At 43.2% G+C, this 27435-nt stretch overlaps 1 protein-coding gene across 4 annotated transcripts in view; it reads left to right on the top strand.

Moving 5' to 3' along the window:
- The window catches only part of LOC115179370 (xin actin-binding repeat-containing protein 2), a 55479-nt gene extending 31167 nt beyond the window's left edge, over positions 1–24312 (top strand). For 2 of the 4 annotated variants that reach the window (XM_029740814.1, XM_029740816.1), the window contains 9 exons: positions 2752–2927; positions 4298–4438; positions 5543–5635; positions 7833–7902; positions 8264–8367; positions 8655–19083; positions 20840–20878; positions 23878–24011; positions 24109–24312. In XM_029740814.1, coding sequence (XP_029596674.1) covers positions 2752–2927; positions 4298–4438; positions 5543–5635; positions 7833–7902; positions 8264–8367; positions 8655–19083; positions 20840–20878; positions 23878–23972 — 11147 coding nt within the window. In that variant the 3' untranslated portion in view covers positions 23973–24011; positions 24109–24312. The remainder of the gene's footprint in view (positions 1–2751; positions 2928–4297; positions 4439–5542; positions 5636–7832; positions 7903–8263; positions 8368–8654; positions 19084–20839; positions 20879–23877; positions 24012–24108) is intronic. The other 2 variants (XM_029740815.1, XM_029740817.1) reach the window with 2 other exon arrangements.
- Positions 24313–27435: the final 3123 nt, after the last annotated feature.

Here is a 27435-nt window from a genome sequence, read left to right as displayed (position 1 = left end):
AGGAAAATAAAATCAGTGAAAGCACCTCTGCTTTTAAGATAGCGATGGCAAAACGCAAACAGATGGTAATCTGCTGGAAGATTATGGCATCTTACCCAGTAAGTCATGTGTAAACGTTATAATCATTGAAATCGGTTGATATCGCTAATTAAACAGAGGAACGCGCCAGTGATGTAGATGGAAAAAGCTTTTAGGCTTCTGGAGAAATGTAGCTCTTTTGAGATGTCCTTGTGTTTGACCTCTCCCTCTCTCTCTTTCCCCTTCATCCCTCTTTCTCTTACTGGGAAACATGACTGCAGACAGGGCCGGAAAAAAAGTAGGATTTATTTTGCGACTCTCATGGAGCCTGGTTTAGTTACCTCACTTTCCCGCTATGGCGAGCTTTGCATTCATTCACCACCATACCTCCGCTCGCAGGCTGAACATACCAAGGGACTGTTGTCAATGTTTTTATGGCATCAGAACGCTTGTATGTCTGTCTGTCTTACTGACAGCCCAGGGCCCAGTTTCCTGGTAGAGATGTCATTTAGGGTTAGGATTGTTTAAAATATGCATCTTTCCTACAATGTCTGAAGATATAACACACGTTTCCCAAAACACCTGGCAGAGAGAAAGGTCACTAAGTGTGTTGTTCGCGCATGTGTCAATACTGATAGGATCAATAGAAAGGGAGCGCTGCTCTTGGATAAGCTTTCTCCATTCAAATATTTCCTTAACATTATAATTATTCCCCAATACTGACAACAGATCAGCTCCTAGAGAGATATTACCACCTACGGCTACAAATATTGCGGTGGCTTATTCTAATTACCGGAGATCTGCTGTGGATAAAGTGACGCAGGAACGCAAACAAACCTCTAACAACGCACTTTGCTGTTCTACGAGTGGTCCGAGGCAGGCGTTAGGTTACAAACGTTTTCAAGTGCAACGTTAATAATGGTTTTGGGAAACAGCTCGGAGATTTAACGATGCTCCTACGAAGGTTCTAACAAGGAATTTAGCCTTAAGATGCCTTTGGGAAACCGGGGCCAGAACCATGACGTGTGGTACGCACTTATCCCCAGTGATAAATGAGGACATTATCCCTCGTTCGCTGTGTTAAACGAGTGTCAGATTTCAGGTGATCTCAGGTGCAGAGTATCTGGCCCGTATTTATAGTCAAGAGCGGGTAAAACCCACATTTATTTTTGGACGTTGCTGTGCTGGTCAGTAATCCTCTAGCTATCTCTCTCGGCAGCGCAGGGTGATTGGTTAACACTAACATGCCCGCCATAGCAGGATGATCTAAAAATGGTGGTTTAAGGGAACATGCTTTCATCACATGGTAGCCAATCCAAGTGCTTGGCTCCTGTGAGAGATCCTGTTTGTTTATGAGACAAAATATACTTTGGCCCTGTTTTAATAGACTTGAAGTAGGGAGCATGTTTGACTTGTGTCTTCCGGTCAGATAACCAGTCAATTCCAGGAATAGGAAATCAAACCGGCAGATAGTAACACATGTATTCATAGGACTTTTCTAAAAGTGGTCTGACAGGCATTAGGGCGACTAGCTCTTCACCATAGGGGTATATGCGTACGCTATGTACCAAGCAAAGAATAGCTTTAATCGCTAATAGTTGTAGCCGAGTTACCATTGGAATAGTTCCTTAAAATATACCAGTGTTCTATCCATGTGCTTCTGTTTTGGCTAAGATCCCCCCCCAGTATGTGAAACAGCAGAGAAAATCCACAACATAGAAATGTCAACGTGTACTGCATAAAACAATTACCATTTCCATCCGTTGCCTCTTTGATCTCAATGCATTATAACCCAGGCAGAATCAACATGCTAAAAGCCTTCAGGTCCAGTGTGGGTGTTAGGGAGATCCTCAGTGGAGTCATCTCACTGGCTTAACGATGCTTTATAGCGGAGCGGAGTCAACCATAAATCAATACTTGACTCTAATTGGACGTCTACAGGGATGTAGTGTACTAACCACTAATCAGTGTGCGCGTCCATTTGTGTGTGTGTGCGTGTGACGTTAGAGCAGTCCTGTTTGATTGATGAGTTTGACTCGCTTCAGTTTCATGACAACATCCTTTGTGAATCCCCATTGTCTTGTCTATGGCTATGTATAGAGGGGTCCTGTAAGGAACATGTGACAGGACGTGGTTCTGGAACAGGCCAGACGGAGTGTGGAGGCTGCTGAGGGGAGGATGGCTCATAATAATGGCTGGAATGGAGTGAATGGAATGGTATAAACTACATGGAAACCACGTGTTTGTGTTTGATACCATTCCACTGACTCCATTTCAGCCATTACTATGAGCCGTCCTCCCTACAGCAGCCTACACTGGTGGAGATTGTCACTGTTGACGCTCTGCCGCTCGCAGTTACATCATGGCCCCGTCCTTACAGATAATAGGACATAGCAAGCGCAGCTGTTTTCGAATACGTCCTGTTAAAATGTCGTCCATGGTTATTTCAACAAGTATCTCTTGAAAGTATTTATTCTGTTCGTACATGTTTTATTTTGTTTGACCATTAGTCTATTGGCACCATGAAATGGTGGACATCAATGGGCTGAAACGCTGAAAGGTTGACTCACAACGGATCTGACTCTTACGTAAACCATGGATTTACTGTAAATCAAGGATGAGAACGAACGCGGAAATTCGTGTGACAAACGCCGCTTTCAAGTCAGGATTCGGCTCTCTATGTGCATAAACTGCATTCTCATGTCCTGGAGAGTAAACTGTTGCGTTTTGCAGCTGCGGGTGGAACCAGGCCAGGACGTCCTGAGGAAAGGGAAGGGGTGGTGAGTCAGAGGAAAGGAGACGGAGGAGCGCCCACCAGCGAGGAGGCGGAGTCCGTGTCACTAAAGGAACGCATGGCCATGTACCAGGCGGCCGTGTCCAAGAAGGAGGCCAGCAGCTCCTCCACCACGGTAAGGGGATACTTCCACAAGGACGTAAAGAGAGATGGAGGGAAAGACACTCCAAGGATAATAACTAGACAGGCTGCTAAGCAGGCAGGACAGGCAGACAGACACTATACCTTCAAACACACACATGGAAATGTGTGTGGTATAATTGGCAGTGCGTCCCATTTTAATGGGTATTATTAACAGAACATTTTCACCTATCTCCAAATATGACGCATTCTCAAAACTTTTCCACACAGACATCCATGACCACATAAACATGCTGTGTAAAAAAAAAAACACAACAAAAAAGAGCTTACATGCCTGGTTCATCAGCGTAAAGAAACACCTCTCCGAAAGCAGCTTACACTTTGTCCAACCTGTAATTGAAAACGAGGGCATGTACTAAGCCAAGGCCATTAATTCAACTCAGTCTGTGGACTGAAGCCATCGGAGCCTCAACCTTTTAGCCTTTTACTATACGTGAGTCAGCGGTTCACTATTATTCACTATTATATGGCTTCTCTTCCCTGGTCTGTTGCATTCCATTCAGCTTCTCTATACCCAGGTCACTGTTATCTGATTGGAACTGAAAGGAAGTCAGGAAGACATTTTTATATTCCTAAGCCTTTTTATATTGAGAATCCTCATGGATAGAAATAATTCCTCTTTTGTCAGAAAGAAACCCAGTGTTGAATATTCCTGGACACTACAAAGATCTTCCAGCGACCACATATTCCAGGAACCTCTGTCCACACAGTAATATGTAACATTCTGAAGACAAGTAGTGGGATATCAACATTCATCATGCATCATTTACTTTTACATTCAGTACTGAATAATGACAGCTATGTAGATTTGCTCTGAGGCCATCAGTGTCATTTGTCGGTGCCACTGCGGTGACCTCCGTTGACCCCAGTGTCACGGCCCATGGGCAGGCTGCTGACAGCTGACGGTGGGAGGCTGAGCTGTAGGGTTACTGAACACTATGAGGGGTAAAAGACAGAATCTGGACCAGAACTATCTATCAATACCTTTACAGCTACTGTCTGCATACGCAGCTAAAACATCGCTTGATACTGTTATGCTGTGTTGTACTAGTTAGTTTGATTTGACATGATGTCACAGATGTTTGGGATTTCCAATTGTGTGGGGAGACTGGGGACATCCTTCTCTTGCAAACGTCATGAGGTCCAAGTCATAACTCCCTACTGTATTTAGGGTTGGAAGTTGTCTAGTCCTGTGGAATATGCTGCTCACTTATGCCCCCTTCAGGAAGTCCCGGGAACTATCACTTCTGCATTAACTACCACTGTACCCCTGAAGATACTTTAATGAGAACTGTTTGCATGGAGATGACTCGAACTAATGATGCCTATGTCTTCTCGTGATAGGTTATGGAGGAGTCTGAAGCCTGTTCTCTGCCAGGGGGTCTGGCCAGCGTGAAGAAACAGTTTGAGAGCCAGGAGTACGCCTCCTCCTCCCAGTCCCAGACCAGCGTTACCCAGGTCCACTTAGAAAAGAGATCCGTGCAGGTACTGGCAACTAAACAGGCAAAGCATAAGCCATACGTAAAAATGTATTCTTATTTATTTATATTGCACTTCCATAGTAAAGCATGCTGAACCATACTGAATTACACTGAGTCATACAAATCCCTAGTAAAACAAGGCAGAAAGCCCATATACAGGTCACAGCCGCACAGGGATAGAGGTGTGTGATGACTCAGCATGCTGTAGTGATTTCACTGGATCTCATAGAAGTCGATTCAATTTTGCCCAGTCATGCATTCTCTCTCATCCTGCCGAGCTTAAAACAGGCTGGATTCAGAGAGTGGGCCCGGACTTGTGTAAATACTTAATGATGCATGGGGCTGTGGTCAGATGTGGAGCAGTGGGTTTTGTTGAGTTGTTGTTACTTTGCGTCAAGAGCCTTTTTACGTGTCTCTGCAACTCAGGTAATGGGTCCACATGCTGTTTTGTTTTTGCTGTATGGCAAGTTGTACAGCAACAACATATGTTATACCAGACCTAGGTGGTCTCAGGGAGCCAGCACTATTCTGACATGTATGCTTCTATGCTCTAAATGCCAGGGAAAGAAAGTCCAATTTCAGGTATTCAATTTCGAAAACCTATTTGAGGTGCATTTAGTGTATTTTCAATTTACTTCAGAGATTTTCCACCTCTCTCTATTTGTCACTTACTCTCTCCTTAAGTTACTGTCTACTATTTACACAGAGAGAGCTCTGCAATTGATAGGAAATGATGCATTATTTGTAGCATATTAATTTTCCAGTGAGCTTTGCTCTCTAAACATTCATATTTTCCCCTCCTGCTGCTAAATATGGTCTGCTGTCATGGGGAACACAATATTGCTGTGTGTTAGTGACTGCTAGCTACAATGTGTGTGTGTTAAAGTGTTTGTGTGCGAGTGTGTTGCTTGCAACCTGTCAGCGACAGGAACAGACGCTAGTCGAGCGGGTCCGTGACAAAATATTGTATGCCGCCCTCAAGTAAAGTACCCCCGTAAAGCAGAACCAGCATAAACCACAACCACCGGCATCTGGAGACATTTGTGTTTGTGAATCATAAATATGTAGGCCTAGTGTGTGAACGGTCTGTGTGTGGTCTTTCTGACAGGAGGTGTCCAGCTCACAGGAGGTGACAGTGAGGAGCAGTGTCAGGGAGGTCATTCCCACCACTCAGCAAGTGGCCTACTCCCATGGCCAGGAGGTAATATACACTTAAACGTTATTACAATGCATTACTTACCTGGTATTTACCAATGAATTCAGATCATTACTCAGCTTTTCTCTCATATACAGCTGAAGTCAGAAGTTTACATACACTTAGGTTGGAGTCATTAAAACTCATATTTCAACCACTCCACAAATTTCTTGTTAACAAACTATAGTTTTGGCAAGTCGGTTAGGACATCTACTTTGTGCACGACACAAGTAATTGTTCCAACAATTGTTTACAGACAGATTATTTCACTTATAATTCACTGTATCACAATTCCAGTGGGTCAGAAGTTTACATACACTAAGTTGGCCTTGCCTTTAAACAGCTTGGAAAATTCCCGAAAAGGATGTCATGGCTTTAGAAGCTTCTGATAAGCTAACCGACATCATTTGAGTCAATTGGAGGTGTACCTGTGGATGTATTTCAAGGCCTATCTTCAAACTCAGTGCCTCTGCTTGACATCATTGGAAAATCAAAAGAAATCAGCCAAGACCTCAGAAAAAAAATTGTAGACCTCCACAAGTCTGGTTCATCCTTGGGAGCAATTTCCAAATGCCTGAAGGTACCACGTTCATCTGTACAAACAATAGTACGCAAGTATAAACACCATGGGACCACGCAGCTGTCATACCGCTCAGGAAGGAGACGTGTTCTGTCTCCTAGAGATGAACATACTTTGGTGCAAAAAGTGCAAATCAATCCCAGAACAACAGCAAAGGACCTTGTGAACATGCTGGAGGAAACAGGTACAAAAGTATCTATATCCACAGTAAATCAAGTCCAATATTGACATAACCTGAAAGGCCGCTCAGCAAGGAAGAAGCCACTGCTCCAAAACTGCCATAAAAGAGCCAGACTACAGTTTGCAACTGCACATGGGGACAAAGATCGTACTTTTTGGAGAAATGTCCTCTGGTCTGATGAAATAAAAATATAAATGTTCGGCCATAATGACCATCGTTATGTTTGGAGGAAAAAGGGGGAGGCTTGCAAGCCGAAGAACACCATCCCAACCGTGAAGCATGGGGGTGGCAGCATCATGTTGTGGGGGTGCTTTGCTGCAGGAGGGACTGGTGCGCTTCACAAAATAGATGGCATCATGATGAGGAAAATGATGTGGATATATTGAAGCAACATCTCAAGACATCGGTCAGGAAGTTAAAGCTTGGTCACAAATTGGTCTTCCAAATGGACAATGACCACAAGCATGCTTCCGAAGTTGTGGCAAAATGGCTTAAGGACAACTAAGTCAAGGTATTGGAGTGGCCATCACAAAGCCCTGACCTCAATCCCATAGAAAATCTGTGGACAGAACTGAAAAAGCGTGTGCAAGCAAGGAGGCCTACAAACCTGACTCAGTTGCACCAGCTTTGTCAGGAGTAATGGGCCCAAATTCACCCAACTTATTGTGGGTAAGCTTGTGGAAGGCTACCCAAAATGTTTGAGCCAAGTTAAACAATTTAAAGGCAATGCTACCAAATACTAATTGAGTGTATGTAAACTTCTGACCCACTGGGAATGTGATGAAAGAAATAAAAGCTGAAAGAAATCATTCTCTCTACTATTATTCTGACATTTCACATTCTTAAAATAAGGTGGTGATCTTAACTGACCTAAAACAGGGATTTTTTACTAGGATTAAATGTCAGGAATTGTGAAAAACTGAGTTTAAATGTATTTGGCTAAGGTGTATGTAAACTTCCGACTTCAACTGTAAATATATATATATATATTTTAATTAGTCTTTATATTCACTTGGACCCTTAACCCTGCAACTGTGCAGTCTCAAACTAAACCTGTTTCTCACAAACACATATTGAGCCCATCATGAAGCCTGCTAGACCGTTTCCCATCATTTCAGCCCACATCTACTCAATAAGTCTAATTGTTTAAACTCAATATGTTAGCTGCCCCTGCAACTACCCGCAACATCTATAATTAAGTGTATGTCAATAATTTTAACACTTTTTGTTTCTCATATCACTTTATTTGTTTACCAAAGTTTTCCTACATAGTAAAGTAAAAAAAAAATGCAGGACTAAATTAACCGTACGTGGTAAGAAAAATGCTGTTTTCATTGCGAATGAACATTCCACTTACACACCCTTTCTGATGTCTGTGTGTGAAGGAAATCAATTTGAAGAATTGCCTATTGTGCTCACCGCTTGCCTCCATCTCATTACAGGTGACTCATGATCAAAGAGTTCAACAAAGCAACGTGGCCTCCAGTTATGAAAACCATTATGATGAAACGGGTAGATTATAATACCATTCATATTAAAATTTGTGGCTTTTTTGATCACACCCTAGAGTGTACGCTGTATAGTAATGACTGTTGAAAAGCTGGAGATTATTCTCCAAGCCTAAATTACAGAGGAGGTGTGGAATTGAATTGTATTGCAGATGCTTTTCTATTAGAAATTCAGTGCATGGCCGCAAATTAAATCAAGGCATAGGAAGGTAAAAAAATATTGCTACTGGGAATAGGGTAATCAATGCCACTTTCGGAATTGAAAATGGTAGGTTTTAAAGACACAATTTTACTTTCCTCCAAACCAACTGGGCTTCAAACTGAGAATCATTTAATGAGACAACTGCTTCCTGTTTCTATTTCAGTTAGGGTCATTGGAGGAGAGGACTTACCAAAGGTCTCCACTCAGGTTTTGAAGCAGCAGTACGAGAAGACGATCGAACAGGCCACGCCGGGCAAGCAAATTAAGGTAATGATGCAGTCTGTTTATCTACATGGCCATTATAGTGTCTGTGTTTAGACGATGCCATGATATCAACATCAAAGCAGGGGAATTCACTTTGAGGGTAGTGTGTACTGAGTAAATTGGATGAAGTGAGAATTTTGTGTAAAAACAAACGTATTCAGAGATGTCATTATCTGCTTAAATCTACTCTACGCTTTTTTCTGCTATACTGTCCTCTTTTCCATTTCTCTCATTTCATATTCTGACTACAACTATCACTGTCCTTCTTTCCATCAATCATTAAACCATAGATTGATCTGGATTACAACCAGTTTCAATGGGCACCGATAAACCAGTCCTCCTCAGCAGCAGCTAGCTATGAAAGTTCCTCCATTGTGAAACAGTCATCCAGAGCTTCAGCAGCAACGAGCTATGAAACCTCATCCACTATGAGGACAGGGGCTGTGTCCTCATCTACCGCTGCCTCAGCCTCATCCACTATGAGGACAGGGGCTGTCTCCTCATCTACCGCTGCCTCAGCCTCATCCACTATGAGGACAGGGGCTGTCTCCTCATCTACCGCTGCTTCAGCCTCATCCACTATGAGGACAGGGGCTGTCTCTTCCTCTACCGCTGCCTCAGCCTCATCCATGGATTATGAGACCATGGAGCACTTCCCTCCTCCACCCACTGAACTAATGCCCCAGGAGGTCCCCGAGTGCTGTGACTCTCTCCCGCCTCAGGAGCAGGCTGGCCAACAGAGATACATCTTCAACAAGGAGCAGTACTCCAAGCAGAGGAACCTCAATGAGCTGAAGCGCCTGTACAAGCACATACACCCAGAGGTTCGGAGGACCATGGAGAAGGACTACTTCACCGACGTCACTGAGATCGAGCAGGCACAGCTGGATAGTGAAGATGAGATGACCGGGGAAGTCCAGCAGGCTTGCTATGCGTTTGAGAACAGTGGTGGTGATGAATGTATGAGCCCTGAGGGAGATTACCTGGAGTGGGACGAGATCCTTAAAGGGGAGGTGCAGTCCATGCGCTGGATGTTTGAGAATAAGCCGCTGGATACCATTAAAGATGACACCCCAGATGAGGATGATGAAGTGAAGAACATTGCTCAGCAGGAAATCATTGCAGGAAGTGATGTCAAATACACAGCCTGGATGTTTGAGACCCAGCCCATGGATGCGCTGCGTGCAGACACCCCAGACTCCACCGTACAGACAGGGCAATTGACCGAGCTGGCAAGAGGAGACGTACGAACAGCCACATATCTTTTCGAGACCCAGCCACTGGATTGTCTGAATAAAATCTACCAGGAGGATGAGCAAGCCTTGGAGGTTGTCTTCACTAAAGATATTACAGGAGGGGATGTGAAAACGGCCAGGTATCTGTTTGAAACTCAACACTTGGATTCCCTCAGCCACACAGAGACCATTGAGGAGAGCCACTTCTTGAAACTGAAGTCAGAGCTTGAGGAGATCAAAGGGGAAGTGAAGACAACCACACGGATGTTTGAGACCCAGCCCATGTGTGTCATCAGGGGCAACTCTGGAAATATACTGGAGATCACCGCCATCCGCAGGGAGGAGATGGAGAAAGGAGACGTGAAGACCTCCCGCTGGCTCTTTGAGACCCAGCCTCTGGACATGATCAACAAAGACCCTGCCAAGGTGAAGCTGATCTGTGGAGTCTCCATGGAGGACAACTCGCAGGGAGATGTGAACCGAGGGAGGTGGCTGTTCGAGACAAAGACACTGGACTCCATTAAAGATGAGGAATGGCAAAGCATCAGGCAAAAGGAGGAGATTATTGGAGCTGATGTGCGGAAGCACTGCCTGGTTTTCGAGACACAGCAGATGGATACTCTGAAAGACAACGCCAATGCCAGACATTTACCCTCAGAGGCGATTGTAGGAGGTGATGTGCAATCAGCAAAACATCTGTTTGAGACAGTGCCAATGGAGAACCTGAAGGATCTGGCGGAAGTAGGAAAACTTCAGAAGATGGTTGCGTCCGAGGAGGAGAAGGGCGATGTTAGACATCAGAAGTGGGTTTTTGAAAGTCAACCACTTGAAAACATAAGGGAGGAGAAGAAGGAAATGACACGCTCTATAAACCTTGAAGAACTTGATAAGGGCGATGTCACAAATCACAAGGAAAGATTTGAAACCTTGGATTTAAGCAGATGTGAGGGGGCACAGAGAATTCAAGTTGAAGGTGTTACCAGTGGGTCTGTGAAATCAAACAAAGTTCTTTTTGAATCCACCCCGATGTATGCCATGCAAGACAGCGAGGGACACTACCACGAGGTGAAAACCGTGCGACGTGAGGAGATAGTAAAAGGAGATGTTAGAAGCTGCAGGTGGATGTTTGAAACACGTCCTATCGATGAGTTTGATGAAAGTAGCAATAAATTCCAGATTATAAAAGGTATATCAAAGGAGGAGATTGAATCGGGCGATGTCAAGACAGCCAAGTGGTTATTCGAAACTCAACCCCTCGATGGTATTAAACATTTCAGCAACACTGAAGAAGATGAAACTAAGACAAAGGAGAGTGTTGAAATTGAGAAAGGTGATGTGAAAACCTGCAGGTGGCTGTTCGAGACTCAACCAATGGATAATCTGTATGAGAAAGCAGATAAGGTGAGGAATGAGACTGAGGTTGAGGAGGTCAACAAAGGGGACGTCAAAACATGCACATGGCTCTTTGAGACTCAGAACCTCGATAACATCTGTGACCATTCAGAGTCCGAATCGGAGACCGTTCTCAAAACCTGCACTGTCAAACAAGAGGACGTCCATGGCAAAGATGTGCATCACGCTTGCTTCCTCTTTGAGACAGAGAACCTGGAGAACCTCACAGGGGAGGAGAGTGGTGCCTTCAGGAGGGTGACTAAGATTGATGTCCAGTCTGGAGATGTGTCTAGGATGAAGTTTCTCTTTCAGAATCGGTCTTCCGACATCATGACCTCAACCTCATCTGAAACAATGCATAAGCTGAAGACCCTTACGGCGGAGGAAATTCAGAAAGGAAATGTAGTAAACAACATGTGGCTTTTTGAAAACCAACCTATAGACACTATCCGCGAGGATACAGAGGAAGCCAAGGATACTCGCACCGTAACCGATGTGCAGGGAGGAAACGTTGGTCAAGGACGCTTCATTTTTGAGACTTACTCTCTCGATAAAATCCAGGAGGAGTCCACCGAGACTGAGATTTCAAAACTCCAGAGCATCATCAGGGACGATATAGAGAAAGGGGATGTAAAAAGCTACACCATGATGTTTGAAAATCAGCCACTGTATGCAATCTGTGACAAAGAGGGCCACTACCATGAAGTAACCACTATGACAAAGGAAGAAATCATGAGAGGAGATGTGGTGGGGGCCCGGTGGTTATTTGAGACAAAACCTCTGGATTCAATAAGGGACACAGATGACGTCTATGTCATCAAATCTGTCACTGAGGAGGACGTCCAGAAAGGTGATGTCAGCACGGCCAGGTGGAGGTTCGAAACACAACCTCTTGATGAAATCGCTGAGGACATGAAAGTGTTGACTAAAACAGTTGAAGATATCCAGGGTGGTGACGTGAAGACAAACAAACACCTTTTTGAGACAGATGAAATGTCCCAGAAGTATGTTAGAACTGTTAGCGTGAGTGAGATCCAAAAAGGGGACGTCAGGACTGCCTCATGGATGTTTGAAACGCATAGCATCGATAAGATCCATGGCGAGGGCTCAGAATATGATGAAATGGAGACAGTGACAAAAGAAGAAGTGATGAAAGGAGATGTCAAGCAGTCTGTGTGGCTCTTTGAAAAACAGCCGCTTGACAGCATTAAAGAGTCAGACGGAACAGAGACTGTTGTCACCCGGGAGGAGATCCCACAAGCAGATGTAAAGACAACAACATGGCTTTTTGAAACCACGCCTTTAACCAAATTTAATGAGAACAGTGTAGAAAGAACTGAAATAATGGGGAAGAGCATCAAAGAGACCCTTGAAGAGCTGTATTGTCAGAAAATGGTTGACTCACAAGGGATTCTCATTGAGACGGATGAGATAGGAGATGTCAGAATGGCAAAATACAGACTCATGAACCAAGATGCTCCAGAAATCCAGAAGGAGGAGGTGATCAGAGGGGATCTGAACAACATCATGATGAACCTCCTAAACAGACGAGAAATGACAGAGAAAGGGATAGTCATAGACCAGGAAGAGAGAGGCAACATCAACACAACAGTAAAACAGCTATTCAACCAAGAAAAGGGATTCAATGTTGAGAAGGAGGAAATCCTCAGAGGCGACATTCAAGAGGCCATCAACAACCTACTGAAGGAGGAGGGCTCCTCAAAACGTGGAATTCTGATTCAAGAAGATGAAAAGGGAGATGTGCGAATGACCATATACTCCCTCCTCAATAAGGAAGACGGTGCTGGCATTGAGAAGGAGGATATCATCAAAGGCAATGTCAGTAGGACCCTTCACAGACTCTTGTCCAACCCAGGGTCAGAGGAATCTAAAAGGATAAGGGTGGAAGACACGGAGAGGGGTAACGTTAGCTTTTACTCCACCTGTATTGAATCTGGGGCTCTGGATTACCTCAGACAACTCCAGTTTGAACCTAATGAGGAACAAGAACAGGCGCAGAAGGAACGCATCATTGGCGGCGACGTTATGGAAACCAAAATGACACTATGGAAGAATCAACAGCAGATTGAACGCACAGTAGCTGACGACGATATCGTCCCTGGTGATGTCAACAACACTGTGAAGGTGTTCATGATGGAACCTGCTCTCTTGCTGGAAAACCTGCAGAAAGAGGAAATTGTCAAGGGAGATCTGAGGGCGGCCCTGGACTCACTGACCAAAACTATTAGCAAGAGAGTCGTGATAGAGAAAGAGGAAGTGGTGAAAGGGGACCTGCACACCACTCTGAGGTCTTTGGAGGACGCTCAAAACCAAGCCAAGGAAATGGAAAAGCCAGAAATTGTCAGAGGTGATATCCGAGGAGCCCTCCAATCATTAGAGAAATCGGCGACCACCAAGACTGAGGTAACTGTTGAGGATTTAGTGCCCGGCGATATCAAAGGCACCTTGAAATCACTAGAAGAGGCTAAGCAGGCAGTGAAAGAGATGGAAAAGGAGGAGATTGTAAAGGGAGACATTCATACTGCGCTGAAGGGTTTGCATGAGGCCTCGAGTGAGAAAAAGCTTTACCAGCACCAAGTGAGTGAACAGGGGGACGTGAGAGGCACAATACAGCTCTTACTAGAACCATCCACATCCCCACGAATGCAACGCAGGGGAAGCACTGAGGGAGATGTGAAGACCTCCATAAAATGCCTCTACGAAGGGCAGGGGCAGGACCAGGATGAGGAGCAATCACAGATGGAGAAGGAGGAGGTGATAAAGGGAGACGTTAAAGGAGCGATAAAGAATCTGATGCAGAGAAAAGAATATTCCAATCGGAAAGTACGAAAGTATCCTCCCAGAAAAGCTCCCAGAGCTCATGTGAAAAATCCATTACCCACACAGCAAGTGGTGGACCATGAATACTCAGATGTGGCTAAGAATGAGAACGTCACAGTCAATCTAGCCCCTGCTGTGAAAAACCTGTCTCAGAGTCAGAGCAGTAAATTACAGGACACCACACAAAAGCACACTGAGATGTACACCGAGAACAAATCAGTGAAGAGCAGCAAGACCCTCACCCAAGAGGAACACTCTATGACAACACAGGTCCAAACAGTAAATATTTTGGAGGCCTCACAGCAGGAACATGGAAAAGAACAGACTCAAGTTAAAGAACAGACACATGTTAAACAACAGAGTGTGAAACTGAAATTGCAACCCCCTCCTAAGCACATGATCATAAAGAAGAAAAACCTGACCAATCAGATGACTGATAATACATCAATGAATCAGATCACAGAGATTAAAGCAGCCAATCAGATGACTGTGAATCAATCAGCCAATCAGATGACTGTGAATCAATCAGCCAATCAGATGACTGTGAATAAATCAGCCAATCACATGACTGAGAATAAAGCAGCCAATCATATGATTGTGAATAAATCAGCCAATCACATGACTGAAAATAAAGCATCCAATCAGATGAGTGTGAATAAATCAGCCAATCATATGACCGAGAATAAAGCAGCCAATCAGATGATTGTGAATAAATCAGCCAATCGCATGACTGAAAATAAAGCATCCAATCAGATGAGTGTGAATAAATCAGCCCATCATATGACTGAGAATAAAGCAGCCAATCAGATGATTGTGAATAAATCAGCCAATCATATGACTGAGAATAAAGCAGTCTCAGACATAAATGTGACGAAAGAAACACAGAGAGAAACACAAGTCTCAGACATGAACGTGACAACACAGGTCAAAACAGTCAATATGTCTGAGTCCTCACAGCAGACACATGTTGAAGAACAGGCTGTGAAACAGAAAACACCACCAGCCCCTAAACCCATCTTCATAAACAAGAAAAACATGACCAATCAGATGACTAATAATACATCAACGAATCAGATGAAGGAGATTAAAGCAGCCAATCAGATGACTGAGAATAAAGCAGCCGCAGACATAAATGTGATGAAAGAAACACAAAGCACATCTCAAACTATTATTGTTTCAAAGCAAACACAGGAAACAAAAACAATGAAACAGTTGCAAACAACAGTGACAGAGCATAAGACTGTCACACAAAAACACAATGTCAAAAATCTGAATACAAATTTCCGGAACATGGACATGAAGGGAAAAGGTATGCTAAAGAAAGGGACGCCTGAGATTCATTTCCCCCCTCCTCCCACGTCCTCACCTCCACCCTCTGAGTCTGAGATGTCTCTTCCTCCCCCGCCCTCACCAGTGGCAGGCTGCCCAATGTCCCTGTCAAGCCGTAGCCCAATGTTTCCCACATCCCGTCCCCTGATTATGAGACAGGACAGTGACCTTCCGCCTCCACCTCCTCCACCCCCAGTAGAATGTGGGGAGCCCGACTTTTTCCCTTCTCCCCCACCCCCACCCCCACCCTCCGTGGCAGGGCAAGACTTTCTTCCTCCACCGCCCTCACAGCAAGAGCTAAACTCAATGCCACACCAAGTGCCTACACCACCACCTGGAAAGCCATTTAAAGCTAGGCCTTTATTCAAAATCCCAAAACCTGAGCCACCCAAGCAACCAATACTGGTCAAACCAAAATGGCAGAAAAAGCAAGTAGCACCACCACCGCCTCCTCCACCTCCTCAGCCAATGACAGTTCAAGCAGAACATAAAGAGGAAGGAGTAGTCCAGGAAGTCAAACGTGAAATCAGTTGTAAACAGGAAGAAAATACAAATACTACCAACACACAGGTTCAATCTGATTCTACAGTGTCCATGACTAAAATCCCTTCACCAATCCCAGTGGCAAAACCACCACAGGAAGAGTTGCCACGACCACCTAAAAAGGTATTCATCCCTCCAATCAAAATACCCCCACCTGCAGAACCTGCACCAGTGGCAAAACCTAAACCATTTGCCCGTAAATTCAAAACCCCACTGATGCTGGCAGAGGAAAGGTATCGTGTGCAAAGAGAGGAGGCTGAGAGAAACAAGTCACAAGACACAACTCCCGCCTCTTCACGAGTCACATCTCCCACCTCTCCTCCAACTAATATGATGCAGATGATGGGCTCAACCAATGTTGCAAGTGAACAACACTCAGATGCACACAAAACAGAGCAGTCAAAAGTGACCTCAGAGGTAACACATGAACAGGCTGAGGAAACTCAGTCTAAAAGCAAAGTACGCACAGCATCACAAGAGCCGCCCACGAAGAAAGCTCTATCACATATCCCCCTGAGCAAACCTTTGATCTCCATGGTAAATAAGGAATCAAACTCTGAATCTGGAAATATTTCCTCAGATAAGAAACACATTACCATTGATCAGTCCTCTATGGTCTCTTCTGGGAAAGAACTTGCCTCATCTGTTGCCTCCAGAAAACATCAGGCTGTTTTCTCTGGCAAGCATCAGGCTGTTTCAGTCTCTGCTGCTCACCCTCACCATGAGTCCAACATTAAAGTCCAATCTGGCTCTAATGTGATTTCGTCCTCAGTAGCTGAGCAGCAGAGTGGTATGACTGCTAGCTCACAGTCTATCATCTCCACTCAGAGCATTGTCCAGGAAAATGTAAATCTTCAAACCCAATCCGCCATCACATCCGACGCAGAGGATGCAAAGAATACCAACGCCTTTCTCACACAGGAAGTAAAAAATATTCCATCTCAGCCCACCAAAATCAAAATTCCAAAAGTGACACCAAATTTCAAGGTGAGAACAGTGAAGTTGCCAACAGAGAAGAAGGAGGAGAAAAGCGAGGTGGTGGAAAAAGATCAACGAGCAGTGAAAAATGAATTACATGTACATCAAACGGGTATGGAGACTATTTCTAAGAGTGAGACCAGAGTAGTTCAGGAGAGCACCCAGATGGCCACCAGTAGCTCAGCAAAAAATGAAGTAAAGGTGGAGATGAATGTGACACAGGAGAAAGCTGAGGAGGTTGAGAAAACTGCAGCTGCCAAGGAAACAAAGCTGGAAATCCAAATGAAGACAAAGGCAAAGCAGAAAGGAATTAAAATCCCTTTGCCCAAAGAGCCAAAGCTAGTTCCCATGCCAGTAGCTCAAGCTCCAGGGCACTGCCACATATCTGTCTCCCATAGTCAACAAAGCATGCAGGAACAGCACATTCAGAAGCACGAGCAAGTGATTGTTAATGCGAGAGTAGTTCAACAGAGCTTCCAGAAGCAGGAACAGCAGGTTCGCACACAAAAGCAGCAGGTCAAGTCTTTCCAACAACAAGGAGAAGTAAGCAAAATGCAGCAGCTTCAAGAGAGGTCAAAGGCAGAGTCTAAGGCTGTTTCCATGAACATTGCAGGGAATGCTGCAGCACAGACAGAAACAGCTCAATCAATGGTGGAAAGCACAGCTCAATCAGTGGAGGAGACCACAGATTCAGAGAAATGTGTAATGGTACAGAAGCTGCTATTTAACATTAAGCAGCTTCATCCAGGGAAAATGGATTCAAACTCAGTGAGGACAATACTTAGTGAGGTCCCTGACTGGTTGATGAGGGCGGAGGAAAAGCGTGATTTAACACAGGTTGCTGTTCAGCAGAATAAGAAGAAGCTCACAGAGATCATTTTTCGTGTGAGAAACCTAGCACAAGCAAAACTTGTATTCTTAGAAGGACACATGGCAGCCATGGCAAAACAGGAAAGTGAACCCGCACCTGCCTCACCACCTGCACCACACCCTGCACCACCACCTGCATCATCACCTGCATCATCACCTGCACCACCATCTGCACCACCACCTGCAAAAGCACTTGAAAAGAAAGGATTTGGAGGAGCAACTGCCAAGATATCTAAAATAAGCATTGGTTCGTCAAGGGTCGAAACCTATAAGAAAGTGGTTGAGGAGAAGAAGATCTCTCATGAGAGCAAAAAGCCAGAGCTGACTGAAGTAAAAGCTCCTGATCCCAGAGTTCCCTCTCCCACGCTTGCAACGCGAACACCTTCACCTACCTTCATAAGCATTGAATCAGTGAGGAGAACAAACTCACCCCTCATAGTGACACCCTCACCTCCTCCGTCATACAGGTCTGGTGCCACCCCAACCCCACCACCTCCCCCTCCCCGCACCCCTACCTCTCGGTTCTGTAGGGCCACACCCTCTCCCACCTTGAGCCGCTCAGAGAAGCTAGCCAAGTTGAAGGACTCCACTGTGAAGCTCTCTCGGGGCATGACCCCTCCCCCACCCATGCCTGAGTTTCTGACCACAGAGCAAGCCTCTGACAGAGAGGATTCCCCAGCGCTGATTGAACCTGAGATCCACATGCAGACGCAGGAGATGGAGACTGGGACGATGACTCCGGATGTGGCTGATATGGTTGACTCCATGATGACTGTCAGAGACAAAAAGTTCTTCTTTGAGGAAGCTCAGAAGGCAGAGGTGAGCAGGACATACATGCGGAAGGACCCCATAGAAATCCCAGAGCGCCTGGGTCCAGAGGATCTAGAGGAAGTTCCTGAGGTTGTGAATATAGACATAATGAAAGAGGATCTCCCTAGGCTTGACCTTTCAAAGCTGGTCAATCAATTTGAATCCCCACAACCAAAGCTGTACATCAGAAAAGATCCTATCGTCATCACAGATAGATTGGGAAGTGACACTGAAGATCCAGAGGCAGACCCCAAAACGCCAAAAACCGATGAAACACCTGCCTTCAACATCAAGGCCATCAAGAATGCCTTTGACTTGGGTGATCGTAATGCTCTCAAAGAAGTGAGAGAGAAACAAGAGGAGAGAGAGAGGAGAGAATCAGAATCTGCCGAACCGACGGGGCACTCCAAAACAAAGTCCGTCACTGAGGAGTTCTCTGGCGTGGATGAATTTGGCACCGTAACAAGAGGGGTGAGGAGCGAGACCAGCATGCACTCTGAGAGCCACATGACCCGCCCCCTCCCTCCCTCTTATGCCGACGTGGTGAAAGGGACGGTTGAAGAGATGGCAGTTCCTGTGGAGGCCGCCACCGAGGACCTACTGAAGAGCTTCCACCAGTCCTGGGCCGAAAGCGAGAGTGTGTTCCAGAATCTGGGATTCAGTGTCTCAGAACAGAGGACATCACAGATCGTAACACACCAGCAGGAGACTGTCGTGACGGGTAAACCAACGCGTGGAGCATGAGGGGAGACTAATAGAGCGTGATGGTGTGTTTAACATATTTTTTGTGTGAAAGTAAAAAACTATTAACAGTACCTTCAAATTCAGCATTAACGTTATGCATCTGCACTGGTTTTAATGATGCATTTCCCCTTTGTTGCTCTTCTTCTTTATTTTTATCTGGCAGACACTAACACTTCTAAAGCATAATAAATCTAAATGGGTACTGACAGTCTGTTTAGAATGCATTAAAACACAGCAAGCGAGTGCCTCATGATGTGCTTGTCTGCAGGGGGGTGGTTTTGTTGATGCCTAAGATATAGAGCTGCTTTTGCAAAAAGCAGTGACGGGAAGTTATGGGTTAATGTTTTCGTGCTTGTGTGAGGATGTGGTTGTATATTTCTAATTATAAACTGGGTGAGCCATAAATGCTGATTGGCTGATAGCCGTGGTATATCAGACCGTATACCACAGGTACGACAAAATATTTATTTTTACTGCTTTAATTACGTTGGTAATCAGTTTATAATAGCAATAAGGCACCTCGGGGGTTGCGTCGTGCCTAAATACAGCCCTTAGCCGTGGTATATTGGCCATATACCACACCTCCTCGGGCCGTATGCTTAAGCATAGAATTAGCATGTATATTCCATAAAGTAACAAGTTATATGATCATTCTGATTAGGATTTAAAGCTACAATATGTAACTTTTTGGGGGACCTGACCAAAGTCACATAGAAATGTGAGTTATAGATCTCTCATTCTCATTGAAAGAAAGTCTAAGAAGCGGTAGATATGTTCTATCTGTGTTATTACAATGCTTCCATTTCTTAAGTTTCGTTTTTGAGTCTTTCACTTTTGGTTTTGTACACCATCTTCAAACAGCTGAAAATACAATATTTTTGGTTATGTAAAATATATTTCACAGCGGTTTAGATGGTACAATGATTCGCTACACTATATTCACTTGTTTTGTCACTAAAAATGTAATTAGGCGAACTATTCGAATTTTAGCAACCAGGAAATGGCGGCGCGATTTCTGCATAGCGCATTTTTAAATCTAAATTGAAATGATCTAAACATGAACTACAATTTATAATGGACTCATATAGTATAATATAAAGTCTTCATGAGCACTACATTACAGTGGGGTCCTAAATTATTGACACCCTTATTAATAAAGATGAGAAATATATAGAGAAAATAGTATTACTTGTTAAACAAAATATCTTTCTCCACATGGTGTATGCTACCTATTTACTTTGACATTGCCTTGTTGTACATACCTTGCATGAAGAGGCCTCCATCTACGCCACAACAATCATTGCGATCTGATGTCACACACCCTATCACACCTAAAGTAACCAATCATTCCCGATACTACCTTTATAATAGGGTAGATTCATTTAGATCACACTCATGACTACTTTGTGTAGTGCTTTGTCATACTTACTTTAAAGTGACACATCTATTGACATTCATAACACATCCAAAAAGATTTTGCTGCATCGTGCTTGGTTCTGCCCACATCCTTGCTTGCTCTGCCCATAGTGTGACAATCATTCCTATTGGAAACAATGCATCTGAACTACATTAGGTTAGCTATAAGAATCTTGGCTTTAGACATTCGTAAAACACAGATGCATGCTGAATAAGTGTGTTACAGGCCTCGGACATGAGGTCTCATACACTTACAGCTATTAACAGCCAAGTTAATTGTCCTGTTATTGACCTCTTCTTTTATCTGTTATAAACAGATAAAAGAAGACGCAGGAGAAGAGGTTTTGGAAAAGAAGGTAATCTGTTTTTTGAAAATTAATAGGAAACCCTTATACCCTTGAAATTAGCAAGGCTAACCGGCCTGAACAATACCTTGTTAGATAGCTAGCTTAGCTATTATTTCAAAATACCCTACCCGCTAACTAGCCAAATAGCAATTCCGCTAGGCTTGTTTTCTTCCAAATTATAACTAGATAAAAAGTCACGTTAATGTGTCTGGGTGAACAATTATGTTACAGGAGCGTTATTTTTAAAGGTCGACCGATTATGATTTTTCAACGCCGATACCGATTATTGGAGGACCAAAAAAAGCCTGATGCCGATTAATCGGCCGATTTTTAAAAATGTTTTTATTTGTAATAATGACACTTACAACAATACTGAATGAACACTTATTTTAACTTAATATAATACATCAATAAAATCAATTTAGCCTCAAATAAATAATGAAACATGTTCAATTTGGTTGAAATAATGCAAAAACAAAGTGTTGGAGAAGAAAGTAAAAGTGCAATATGTGCCATTGAAGAACGCTAACGTTTAAGTTCCTTGCTCAGAACATGAGAACATATGAAAGCTGGTGGTTACTTTTAACATGAGTCTTCAATATTCCCAGGTAAGAAGTTTTAGGTTGTAGTTATTATAGGAATTATAGGACTATTTCTCTCTATACGATTTGTATTTCATATACCTTTGACTATTGGATGTTCTTATAGGCACTTTAGTATTGCCAGTGTAACAGTATAGCTTCCGTCCCTCTCCTCGCTCCTACCTGGGCTCGAACCAGGAACACATCGACAACAGCCACCCTCGAAACACCGTTACCCATGCAGAGCAAGGGGAACAACTACTCCAAGTCTCAGAGCGAGTGATGTTTGAAACGCTGTTGCGCGCACCCCGCTAACTAGCTAGCCATTTCACATCGGTTACACCAGCCTAATCTCGGGAGTTGATAGGCTTGAAGTCATAAACAGCGCAATGCTTGAAGCACAGCGAAGAGCTGCTGGCAAAACGCACAAACGTGCTGTTTGAATGAATGCTTAAGAGCCTGCTGCTGCCTACCACCGCTCAGTCAGACTGCTCTATCAAATCATAGACTTAATTATAATTTAATAAACACACAGAAATATGAGCCTTAGGTCATTAATATGGTCGAATCCGGAAACTATCATCTCGAAAACAAAACGTTTTTCCTTTCAGTGAAATACGGAACCGTTCCGTATTCTATCTAACGGGTGGCATCCCTAAGTCTAAATATTCCTGTTACATTGTACAACCTTCAATGTTATGTCATAATCATGTACAATTCTGGCAAATTAGTTCGCAATGAGCCAGGCGGCCCAAACTGTTGCATAGACTCTGCGTGCAATGGACGCAAGAGAAGTGACACAATTTCACCTGGTTAATATTGCCTGCTAACCTGGATTTCTTTTAGCTAAATATGCAGGTTTAAAAATATATACTTCTGTGTATTGATTTTAAGAAAGGCAATGATGTCTATGGTTAGGTACAGTCGTGCAACGATTGTGTTTTTTTTCGCAAATGCGCTTTTGTTAAATCATCCCCCGTTTGGCGAAGTCGGCTGTCTTTGTTAGGAAGAAATAGTCTTCACAGTTCGCAACGAGCCAGGCGGCCCAAAATGCTGCATATACCCTGACTCTGTTGCAAGAGAAGTGACACATTTTCCCTAGTTAAAAGAAATTCATGTTAGCAGGCAATATTAACTAAATATGCAGGTTTAAAAATATATACTTGTGTATTGATTTTAAGAAAGGTATTGATGTTTATGGTTAGGTAGACGTTGGAGCAATGTGTACCTAAGTGATTATATGCAACGCAGGACAGGCTAGATAAACTAGTAATAACATCAACCATGTGTAGTTAACTAGTGATTATGATTGATTGATTGTTTTTTATAAGATAAGTTTAATGCTAGCTAGCAACTTACCTTGGCTTCTTACTGCATTCGCGTAACAGGCAGGCTCCTCGTGGAGTGCAATGTAAAGCAGGTGGTTAGAGCGTTGGACTAGTTAACCGTAAGGTTGCATGATTGAATCCCCGAGCTGACAAGGTAAAAATCTGTCGTTCTGCCCCTGAACAAGGCAGTTAACCCACCATTCCTAGGCCGTCATTGAAAATAAGAATGTGTTCTTAACTGACTTGCCTAGTTAAATAAAGGTGTAAAAAAAAAAAAAAAATCGGCCAAATTGGCGTCCAAAAATACCGATTTCCGATTGTTATGAAAACTTGAAATCGGCCCTAATTAATCGGCCATTCCGATTAATCGGTCGACCTCTAGTTATTTTAACGTACAATCAGCATCGGAACCCGCAATCATCATCATTAACATACAATCATCATCATTAACATCAGCACAAATGCCATCTTTATGAGGCCTGCTTAGCTTAGCTTGGTAACATCTGTCTGTCAGTGTGTGTTATGTCTGTCTTGGTTAAGGCACATTTGGCGATGCAGCCTACTATACATAGGGAGATGCTCCCGAGTGGCACAGCAGTCGAAGGCACTGCATCTCAGTGCTCAAGGCGTCACTACAGACCCTGGTACGATCCCAGGCTGTATCACAACCATCCGTGATCGGGAGTCCCATAGGATGGCGCACAATTGGCACAGCGTCGTCTGGGTTAGGGGAGGGTTTTGGCGGGGTAGGCCGTCATTGTAAAACTAATTTACCTGATTTGCCTAGTTAAAAATAAAGGTAAAAAAAATGGTAGACCATGTCACCTTTTCTACACCCTTTATAGAGTATGGAATTAACAGATTTGTGAAGCATCTGTGTAGTGCTTAGCAATATGTTACTGTGTCTATGCTACATAAAGCCTTCATAATTTGTAGTTTGTTTAAAGTGGGAACCATTTTTTTTGTGATTTCATAAATGATTTACAGTCCAGTAGGTTTCGTAATAATGACTAATTATTAACTAATAGTGTTGTCGCTTTGTTTGTTTTTACTGAAAAGGTCAATAAAAGAATGCCCTAACACTATCTTTCTCTTGCAGAAAATTCGAGTTCCAGAGTCCGAACTGTGCACGGTGTGTCGGAAGAGGGTGTATCCGATGGAGTGTCTGATCGCAGACAAACACAATTTCCATAAAAGCTGCTTCCGCTGTGAGCACTGCAGTGGCAAACTAAGGTAAACCACAAACTTGGACTTATAACCAGTACAAATAATAACAACTATCTTATTTCAAATGTTGTGTCTGAATAGTTACAACATTTGTCTTTCTCAGCCTTGGCAACTACGCCTCTCTCCATGGACGAATGTACTGCAAGCCCCACTTCAAACAACTGTTCAAGTCCAAAGGAAATTATGACGAAGGATTCGGACAGAAGCCTCACAAAGACCTTTGGAGTGCTAAAAATCAAGAGTATTCCATTGAAAATGAAAAGACTAAGCTAAAATCACCGTCCCCTGAAAAACTAGATTCCAGAAATTCCACAGCCAGGAGCAATGTCAGTTTGACAAAGATTGAGGTACCACCTCCACAGGAAAAGGAAGTGAGCAAATCACAGGATGAAAACAAAAAGCCCACTTGTAAGATTGCGGTTGTATGGCCCCCTCAGAATGATTCTCCCAAGAAAGTGTTCATGATGGAGGACGAGGTGAAGCTGGTTAAACCCTCATGGCCCCCCCAGGATAGCTCTCCACAGACCGACACCGATGCCAATAAAAGCCAGATCAGTGAACCTTCTTTAAATGATAGCCCTGCTATAAAAACACAAAAATGTCCTCAAGAAACTGCATGGGAAGGTGCCGTTGTAACTGTAGAAACTCCAGCAGAGAAGGCTTTGACCACTCCTGTAGACCTAGTAGAGGTAACAGAGAGTACTCCCACCCATGAACCCCCAAGAGACAGTGGCATAGAGGTAGCTGGGAAAGTGGAAGCCAATGTGGAAGTGACAAGCGAGGTGAACGAGGAAGGAGCTGTGAAAAGTGGGAATGTGACAGAAAAAGATGAAAAGGAAAGTGGAGAGAAGGTAGAGGATGTGAGAGTAAATGGGCATAGCGGGGAAGCTGAGGCAGAGAATTCTCATAAAGAGGAGGAGGAGAAAATGGAGAAAGTAAATGGGAGTGAGGAGGATAAGGTCAAGGTCACAGTGATAGATGGTGAGGCATCAGGTGAGCCAACAGTAAATGCAAACTCCAACAACAACAATAACGGACAATTATTATTTGACCATGAACCAATGTTCAAAATGCTTGATGACTACAAAACGGAAGAAAGAGATTTAATACTTCAGTCCACAGAACCAGCTGCTGCCAAAAGCGATTTTAAGGAGGGCATATTTGGGGATGAAGAACTAAAATGGATGCCAACCGACGTTCTAGACATGGCACAGAGGGAGGACGCTTTTGTGCCAATGGGTGCCAAATGTATGGAGGCCACAGATGACAGTCTAGATGAACATGTCTTCACAGAGGCGACTCAAAGTACATTTTCTTTTGAAGCGGAACCAAAGATTAGCACCTCTAGCTTCCTGGAGGACATTTTTGCTGGGCTCGATAACAGTTCCATCCTCCTGTCTGATTTCAAGTCTGACATCTTCAGTGAGTCTGTTAGTGAGAGGCCCTTGGTGTCATCGCTGGACGACCTTTTGGATTTTGGAGTGGAGTCAAGAGGAAACACAGATAAACCCAAAGACGGGTGGAAAGGGGATGAACAGCTTGACAGCTTTGCCATGAAGGATGTCTGTGCACAGGGGAAAAGCAACATGCTGTGGAAAGATGATTATGACTCGCTGTCAGTGGAGGAACAAATCAAGAGGAACAGATATTATGACGACGAGGACAGTGACAACTCCTAAATCTGATCACATTTAATCCATCTTTTCTATCACTCAATGAGTCAATTCTGTCCTCATGCAATCCCTAATTTAATTTCTGTCTTTGGAGAGAAGAATCAAGCTAATATCACAAGTTCCCTATATCAATTTTTGTACTGTGTTTTGGCAATGATATCGATGCTCTTTATTACAATATCTAGATTTGATCTTGCTGTTTAAAAGCACCTGGTGTGCAGTTAAAAAAAATTATAAAGGGATTTTTTGTTCCATGTTTTTCTGTATACGTTGATTCTGATATTTTAAAACCATCAAAACAGAACATTTTCATATTTTGCAATACATTCATTATAATTTCTTGCTACAGTATAATGGTTTTCGATTTGCTTGGTTTGTTGGAATGTCTGTGAGGTTTAATCTTCTGAGTCTGATTAAAGATTATTTACTTTTCCTATTCTATTGTTTCTACATTAGTAATGTAGTTATTATTAAAGACTTGACATGTTTCTGGTACATTACTTTTTAATCATTGGGGGAAGAGATACTAAGGTAAACATTGTGTGTAGAGGTGTAGTTTGGTCTACGGTCTGTATGGTTGGCCAGCTGAGATCTCTTAAATTAGAGCCATATTGAATTTCCATTGAGGGAACCAGAGGGTTGTAGGAGGAATACAGATTTGAACATGTACAGTGCCTTCAGAAAGAATTCATACCCCTTGACTTATTCCACATTTTGTTGTATTACAGCCTGAATTCAATATATATATATATATATATATATATTTGTCTCACTCATCTACACACACTACCCCATAATGACAAAGTGAAAACATGTTTTTAGAAATGTTTGCTAATTTATTGAAAATGAAATACAGATATATCTAATTTACATAAGTATTCATACCCCTGGGTCAATAAATGTTAGAATCACCTTTGGCAGTGATTACAGCTGTGTCTTTCTGGGTAAGTCTCTAAGAGCTTTGCACACCTGGATTGTACAATATTTGCCCATTATTCTTTTTAAAATTCTTCAAGCTCTATCAAGTTCATTGTTGATATTGCTAGACAGCCATTTATAAGTCTCGCCATAGATTTTCAAGCCGATTTAAGTCAAAACTGTAGGAACATTCAGGAACATTCAATGACATCTTGGTAAGCAACTCCAGTGTAGATTTGTCCTTGAGTTTTTAGGTTATTGTCCTGCTGAAAGGTGAATTTGTCTCCCAGTGTCTGTTGGAAAGCAAATTTCAGATTTTACCTGAGTTTATAGATGTATTCTGTTTTTTTTAATCCTAAAAAGCTCTTTAGTCCTTGCCGAAGACAAGCATACCCATTACATGATGCAGCCACCAGCATGCTAGCATGCTTGAAAATATAAAGAGTGGTACTCAGTGATGTGTTGTGTTGGATTTGCCCCAAATATAGCGCTTTGTATTCAGGACAAAAAGTACTTTTTTTGCCACATTTTTTGCAGTATTACTTAAGTGCCTTATTGCAAACAGGATGCATGTTTTGGAATATTTTTATTATGTACAGGCTTCCTTCTTTTCACTCTGTCATTTAGGTTAGTATTGCGGAGTAACTACAATGTTGTTGATCCATCCTCAGTTTTCTCATATCACAACCATTAAACTCTATCACTGTTTTAAAATCACCATTGGTCTCATGGTGAAATCCGTGAGCAGTTTTGTTCCTCTCAGGCAACTGAGTTAGGAAGGACGCCTGTGACTTTGTAATGACTGGGTGTATCGATACACCACCCAAAGCCTGATTATT

The sequence above is a fragment of the Salmo trutta genome, chromosome 39 (genome assembly GCF_901001165.1).
Source record: "Salmo trutta chromosome 39, fSalTru1.1, whole genome shotgun sequence".
Classification (NCBI taxonomy): Eukaryota; Metazoa; Chordata; class Actinopteri; order Salmoniformes; family Salmonidae; genus Salmo; species Salmo trutta.
Note: the sequence above shows the minus strand (reverse complement) of the source record. Positions and strands in the feature narration are given on the sequence as shown.